We start from the raw sequence: 8,272 nt of genomic DNA on the forward strand, positions 1-8,272 counted from the left end.
GCCGAGGTCGTACATCCCGATCTAAAATACTATGTGCACTGTCGAGGGCTGAACGACATGAACCATAGATGCATCTATTATACTGCCATGGTGAACGGCCCGCTCCCATGAGAGTAGAGAAGTTTTCCTCAGTACTTGAGACGCGAGAGGACATAGATTTCTCAAAGTTATTATGTATTCCTCAATTCTTCCAAAAATAAGAAATCTAAATCGAGAATTTGCAACTTTAAAATCCCTAGTCTCAGCTCTATTCAAGACAATTAATTTGCATAATAAACACAATAGTACAATTAAAAGCATGATGTAGATCCAAGTCTACCCGAACATGTTATGGAATGTAGCTACGCATGGACTCTCGTCACGTAGTGCGTACATAGCTCCCCACACAAGTAATATACAACAAGATACACCTAAGGGGATGAGTTCCCTCTTACATAGTTAGGCAAAAGACTTACCTCATTCTCAAGCTCACTTCCGGTCCACAAATCTGCTCTAAAGCCTCAACTTGGTGCCAATCAATTCGAATTTAGCCAAATATTATATAAATTAATCAATTCACACTCACAAGTTCATAATTTAGCCATTAGAGAAATTACCCAATCCAAATTGGAAAATCTCTAAAATTCGCCCCCTTGGCCCACATGCTCGAGTTCCGGAAATTTTTGAAGATAAATGTTACCCATAACCTTACAAGGTCAAATATATAATTTCTACCCAATTCCATAATCATTTTCGTGGTTAAATCTCATTTTTATCAAAACCTAGGTTTTTCAACTAAACCACAATTTCTTACAATTTATGTATTAAGAATCTACCCAAAATGCATGTATTAAACTCATCATGTATAGAAATTACTTACCTCAAAGTGCTAGGTGAAAACTCCTCTTCAAAGAGCTCTAAAATCGGCCAATAAAATGGAAAATGAGAGAAAAAGGCATAAGTCCTGTTTTTAAAATAAGACTTTGCCCAGGCATTCCTTCTTCGTGATCTCGGAAAAGTCATCGGCATCGCGATGGCTATCTGCCCATGGCCCAGGAAAATGGTCATCACGAATGCGAGGACCCATACGCGAACACGAAGGCTGACTAGCTAGAGCTTTACAAACGTAGGGTCTAGCTCGTGAACGCAAAGAAGAAAGGGCTCAGCCCCCTCCAGGCCAAACTCCCTACCCGAACGCGGGCCTCCTCACGCGAACGCGAAGGTCACAGTCTCCAGACCTTCGCTAACGCAGAAAAGGGGTCGCAAACGCATAGAGCAAATCTCAACCCTTTACATTTCCCTTCTCAGCACGACACAACTCTCACGATCGCGAAGAAGAAAACTAGAATCAACACACCAGATTTTTGGGACTTATCTCCGGGCGATCCGAAACTCACCTGAGCCGCCCGGGACCCCGTCCAAATGAACCAACAAGTCCACAACCCATAGTACGAACCTGGTCAAACTCTCAAAACATGTAAAAAAACATCAAAACTAAGAATCACACCCCAAAATCAAGTTGGATTAAGTTATGAACTTCAAACTTCTCAACTAGCTCCGACCACGCCGAAACATACTTAGACTACTCGGAATGAAGCCTAATTTTGCGTGAAAATCTTAAACCACCACCAGTCTCGAAATACCAAACAAACCTCGATAACACCAAAACTTACTTCAAACCAAATTTAAAGAACTTGAAAATCTTCAATGTGCTAACTTTCAACCATATGCGCTGAAACGCTCCCGAGTCATCCAAAACTCAATCCGAACTTACGGTAAAGTCCAAAATCATCATACAAACTAATTGGAACCATTGAATCCTGGTTTCGAGGTCGTTTACTCAAAACGTTGACTCAAGTCAAACTTAACCATTTTATGCCACTATTAAGGAACTCTCCGATTTCAACCCAAACCGTTCTAAACCCGAACTAACCATCTTCGCAAGTCATAAAACAATAAAAGCACATATGGGGAGTTTTATTTAGGGGAATGAGGATCTAGAAAGAAAAACAACTGATAGAGTCCTTACATTCTCCACCTCTTAAATGAATGTTCGTCCTTGAACGGGTCTAGAATCATACCTGGAGTGCCGAATAGGTGTGGGTTTCTACTCCGCATGTCCTCCTCGGTCTCTGAAGTGGCCTCCTCGACCGGTTGACCGCTCCACCAAACCTTTACCACAAAAATCTTCTTGGACCTCAACTGGCGAACCTGTCTATCAACAATTGCAAGTGGCTCATCCTCATGACCCAGGCTCTCATCTAGTTGAACCGTGCTATAGTCTAACACATACAACCTGTCGGCATGATACTTCCGAAGCATAGACACGTGGAAAATCGAATGAACTACCGATAGACTGGGAGGCAAAGCAAGCTCATAAGCAACCTTCCCAACTCGTCTCAACACCTCAAATGTACCTATGAACCTTGGGCTCAAGTTGCCCTTCTTCCCGAACCTCATAATTCCCTTTATCGGTGAGACTTTCAAGCAAACCTTCTCGCCCACCATAAATGATAAATCACGCGCCTTCTAATCCATGTAATTTTTTGTCTGGACTGTGTTGTGCGAAGTCGATCCCAAATAAACTTTACCTTTTCCAAGGCATCTCTCCCCAAATTACTACCATATAACTTAGCCTCGTCGGGCTCAATCCATCCGATGGGTGAACGTCACTACCGACCTACAAAGCCTCAAACAGAGCCATCTCAATGCTGGACTGATAACTGTTGTTGTAAGCAAACTCGTCCAAGGGAAATAATCTATCCCATTGACCTTCGAAGTTAATAACACATGCCCTGAGCATATTCTCTTAAATCTAAACTGTCCGCTCCGACTGCCCATCAATCTGTAGATGAAAAACTCTGCTGAGCTCTTCTCTGGTACCCAACTCGCCCTGAACTGCTCTCTAGAAATGTGAAGTGAACTGAGGGCCTCTATATGAAATGATGAAAATAGGCACACCATGCAACCGAATAATCTCCTGAATGTAAATCTGGGCCAATCTCTTTGAAAAATATGTAGTCACAATCGGAATGAAGTGTGCCAACTTGGTCAACCTGTCAAAAATGCCCCAAATTGCATCGAACTTTCTTAAGGTCCGCAGAAACCCAACTACGAAGTCCATAGTTGATGCGCTCCCATTTCTACTCAAGTGTGACCATCTGCTGGAGTAGGCCACCTGGCCTTTGGTGCTCATACTTGATCTGCCGGAAATTTAGACATCTCGCCACATACTCAACTATGTCCTTATTCATCCGTCGCCACCAATAATACTACCTTAGGTCACAATAAATCTTTGTATCCCTTGGATGAATAGAATACCGAGAACTGTGTGCCTCATCTAGAATCTTCTCCCTCATGTCATCAATATTAGGAACACATAGGCGACCTTGGAGCCGCAGAACACCATCCTCACCGATAATAACCTCCTTGGCACCACCCTATAGTACGTCTCTCTGAGAAATAACAAGTGCAGATCGTCGGACTAACGAGCCTTGATCTGCTCAAATAATGAAAACTGAGCGACGACGCATGAAAGAACTCGACTAGGCTCTAAAATATCCAACCTCACATGTCTATTAGTCCCAAGCCAATGGCCTCTCCTCAGCTGAAATGAATGCCAAAGTACTCATACTCAGCCTTTCTGCTCAAGGCATCCACAAGGCCACATTTACCTTTACCGGATGATAAAGGATGGTAATATCATAATACTTAGTAACTGAAGCCACCTGTGCTGCCTCAAGTTGACTTCCCTCTACTTGAACAAATGCTGCAAGCGGCGATGATCGGAGTAAACCTCACAGGACACCCCATAAAGATAATGCCTCCAAATCTTGAGAGCACAAACTATCGCGAACAACTCTAAATCGTGTACGAGGTTATTCTTCTCGTGGGGCTTCAATTGATGTAAAGCATATGTAATAACTTGCCCCTCCTACATAAATACACAACCCAGGACAAAACATGAAGCATCGCAAAACACATTATACATCCCTGAACTGAAGGTAACACTAACACCGATGATGTGGTTAATGCGGTCTTGAGCTTTTGAAAGCTTGCATCGCAATCATCGGACCATAGGAATGGAGCAGCCTTCTAGGTCAATCTGTCAAAGGTGCTACAATAGATGAGAATCCCTCCACAAACTGGTGATAATAACCAGCTAACCCCAAGAAGCTCCTGATCTCGGTCGCTGTGGTAGGACGAGGCCAACTCTGAACTTCCTCGATCTTCCTAAGATCTACCTTAATACCCTCGGCTGATACAACATGTCCCAAGAATGCCACAGAATCTAACCAAAACTCGCACTTGGAGAACTTAGCATATAGCTTCTGTTCCAACAAGGTCTGAAGCACCACTCTTAAGTGCTGCTTATGCTCCTCCATGCTATGCGAGTAGATCAATATGTAATCAACGAAGATAATGACAAACGAGTCAAGATATGGACGGAACACCCGATTCATCAAATCCATAAACGTTGCCGGGGCGTTAGTCAAGCCGAAGAAAATCACTAGAAACTCATAGTGGTCATATCTAGTCCGGAAAGCCTTCTTCGGAATATCTGAATCATGAATCTTCAACTAATGATACCCCAATCTCAAGTCGATCTTAGAGAACACCCTGAAATCATGCAACTGGTCATACAAGTCATCAATACACGACAATGGGCATTTATTCTTAATGGTAACTTTGTTCAACTGGCGGTAATCAATGCACATCCGTATAACCCATATTTCTTCTTCATGAACAACACCAGTGCATCCTAATACGACATACTTGGTCTGATGAACCCCTTCGCTAGCAACTCCTCAAGTTGTAATTTCAACTCCTTCAACTCTTTCGAAGCCATGCGCTACGGTTAAATAGAGATAAGCTGGGTACCTAGAGCCATATCAATACAAAAATCGATATCATGATCTGGTGGCATGTCTGGTAGATTAGAAGGAAACACATTGGAGAACTCCTAGACCACAAACACTAAATCAATCGCCGAAGTCTCTGCAACCGTATCCCCAACATATGCTAGATAAGCAAAAAAACCCTTCTCGACCATGTGTCGAACCTTCATAAAAGAGATAACCTGACTAGATGCACTAACAGATGAACCCTTCCTCTCCAATGTAGGATACTCTAGCATCGCCAAGTTAACATTCTTGGCATGGCAATCAAGGATGGCATGATATGGAGACAACCAGTCCATGCCCAAGATGATCTTAATGTCGGTCATATCAAGCAACAGAAGATCTGCTCTGGTCTCATAACATAGAAAGTCATGATACAAGATCGATAGATCCGATCTACAATAACAGAATCACCTACTGGCGTGGACACATATATAAGATTACCCAAGGACTCGTGAGGAACACCTAGAAAATAAGCAAATAGAGATGAAACATATGAATATGTAGACCCTGGATCAAATAGTACTGAAGCATCCCTACTGTAGACAGAAATAATACCTGTGATCACGGCATATGAGCCTACTACATCTAGTCTAGCTGGAAAAGCATAGAACGTAACTGGAGCACCACCTAATTGGCATCCACCTCTAGGAAGGCCCCTACCTACCAGCTCTCCGCATATGAGTAGCCGAGCGGCTGGTGTGGCTGCTGGTGATGTAATCATAGGCTGATGACCCTGGTGTACTGCCTTACCCCAAAGCCTGAGGAAAAATCTCTTCATGTGGCAAAGATCCCTACGCTCAAAATAATACCTCAGAACGGTGGACTGCTGACATGAAGTCTGACCCTGATGGCCTGAATACCCACTAGAGGAACCTTGAATAGCTGGTGGATGGTAGGAACACTTTAAAATGGCACTGACATAGGGCCGCACAGGAGCACCCCAAAAAGGCGGCGGTGCTGGATATGTGGACCTTCTAGACTGACCCCTCACAAACAAATCTCTGCCCCTAGATGGGGCACCACTAAACCCTTCAAAATATCAAAACCGCTTGTTTCACAGCATCTTCTCTCAGCCACACTGACAAACACCCTCGATCCTTCGAGCTATCTCCACAACCAGCTTGTAAGAAGTCCCCATCTCAACCTCAAGGCCATAGTTGCCTGGATACCAGAGTGCAAACCCACAACAAACCTACGCACTCTCTCTGCATCAGTGGGGAGTATCATTTGTGCATGGTGAGACAATTCAGAGAATCTCGCCTCATAGTCGGTCACCAACATCTAGCCCGGCTGAAGCTGCTCAAAATGAAATTGCAACTCTTCCCTCTGAGAGGGTGGAATATATCTATCCAGAAAGAGGCGTGGGAACTGGCCCCAAGTCAAAGAAGGAAAACCTGCTAGCCTGCCAAGAAGATAGGACTGCCACCATCTACGGGCCCTGCCCTCCATCTGAAAGGTGGTAAAGTTCACCCCGTAGGACTCCAATGTCCTCATGTTGTGAAGTATGTCCCTACGATGACCAATAAAGTCCTAAGGGTCCTCATGTTGCTCACCTCCAAAGACAGGAGGATGTAGCTTGGTCCATCTATCCAATAGCTTATGCATCTCGCCGGCTGCAGCTGGTTTGGGCTCTGGTATAGCTATTGCAACTGGCTGAGCTCCACCCATGGGTAGTGCGCCCGAAGTCTGATATACGGAAGCTACATGCCTAGGAGCCTGTGCGGTAGGGGTCTGTGCTCCCCCTCTCGCCTGGGATATGGCTGGGTCTGTTGGAAATAAACCAACATGTGTCATAAAATCTATGAACCACAATATACGTCCCATGACCTCCTAGAATTCTGGTGCGAACATGAAATCCACTTGGGCCAGCTCCGCTGCGCACCTCGTCCTACTCCTTAATAACAGGATCTTCCACTAGATCCACTATGGCACAACTGGAGCAACTCTAGGACTCCCTCATCCTCTACCACGAGCTGGAGCCCTCCCTCGGCCTCTAGCAACAGGGGGAGCAGCTCCTCCATGAATGTGTACATCTGCCGCAAGTGTTCTCACCATCTGTGAGAGAATAAGAGAAAGATAAGCACAACATCAACTGCACGATAAGAGATGAAAAAAGAGAAGTTTCCTAACACCATATAGCCTTTCGAAGATAAGTACGGAGGTCTCCACACAAATCCGCAAGACTCTACTAGGCCTGCTCATAACTTGTAAGACTTGCGTAAACCTAGTGATCTGATACCATTTTTTCACGACCCAATTTTCCCTATCCATGATGGCGCCCAACATCACCGTTAGGCAAACCAACGGTAAACTAGTCATATACTTATTCCTTTTTAATAATTTCAAAGTAGTTGATTCTTATCTATTAATTAGGTGAGAAGTGCAAAATTATAGTAAAGTAGTAATCTAATGAAAGATAAAATACGATAAAATAAATACTCAAAACCATAAAGTGCCTACTAGCATGTTTTCAAGACGTAGTGTCACAAGTGTACAAGCAACTAGTAGAATATACAAACACCTATGCTACTATCTGAAATAAGATACACATAAAGTAAATACAAAAGAGAGACTACAGGTGCTGTAGAACGGCCTCAGAGAGTAGCTCACCACTATGCCTCAGGGTAATGGGGGCGCGCACCTGAATGACTTCAAGATACACCTGCCTCAAATCCTGCACAATTAGTGCAGAAGTGTAGCGTGAGTATATAACAACATGTACAGTAAGTATCTAGTAATGTCTTCCTCCGTGAAAGTAATTTCGTCCTCAACGACTTTCCGGAGTCTCTTACTATGGGTTACTAGTACCTTCGTCTTTTTTAACGCCGAAAACGTCACTCTATTAATCTCTCTTACTATGTGCAATCCTGAAAATGCTGTTCTTTCGGGCATGTACCTTTCTGTCCCCAGCATGGTCTTTGATAAAAGAATCTATGAGTATCTCGAAAGAATTTATTGAGTGCTCGGGTAAGAGCGAATACCATGTCAGGGCCCCCTTCTTGAGGGTTTCCCCGAATTTCTTTAGTAAGACTAACTCAATCTTGTGCGGAGCTAAATCGTTCCCCTTCACTGATGTTATGCAGGTGGTGATGTTCTCCTGAGGATCCAAAGTCCCGTTATACGTCAGCATGTCTGGCGTCCTAAATCGCTTTGGGATCAATTCTGGTGTCGCGCTTGGTTTGAACAGCAATTAGGTGTATTTCTTTGAGTCTGGCCCTTTCCATACTGGTGGTGCACACGAAATTTGATCCATTTAGGCATTTATTTCCTTCATAAATCACATGAGTTCAGTTTTAAAGGGATCATTCTTATTGTTGTTACCGGATCCGCTACCGTTCCCTCCAGCCCTGTCGAAACTAACTTCACCCCTTGGGGTGCTGTTGTCGACC

At 43.9% G+C, this 8,272-nt stretch overlaps 1 protein-coding gene across 1 annotated transcript; it reads right to left on the reverse strand.

The window, feature by feature from the left end:
- Nucleotides 1-4,079: 4,079 nt before the first annotated feature.
- Nucleotides 4,080-4,451, reverse strand: LOC138877935 (uncharacterized mitochondrial protein AtMg00860-like). The gene has a single exon (XM_070157580.1). The coding sequence runs from the start codon at nt 4,449-4,451 to the stop codon at nt 4,080-4,082; it is 372 nt and encodes a 123-aa protein (XP_070013681.1).
- Nucleotides 4,452-8,272: the final 3,821 nt, after the last annotated feature.

The sequence above is a fragment of the Nicotiana sylvestris genome, chromosome 9 (genome assembly GCF_000393655.2).
Source record: "Nicotiana sylvestris chromosome 9, ASM39365v2, whole genome shotgun sequence".
In the NCBI taxonomy this organism is placed as follows: Eukaryota; Viridiplantae; Streptophyta; class Magnoliopsida; order Solanales; family Solanaceae; genus Nicotiana; species Nicotiana sylvestris.

Coding starts and splice junctions, on each gene's coding strand:
- LOC138877935 (XM_070157580.1), bottom strand. CDS start 4,451: ATGGATTTGATGAATCGGGTGTTCCGTCCATATCTTGACTCGTTTGTC.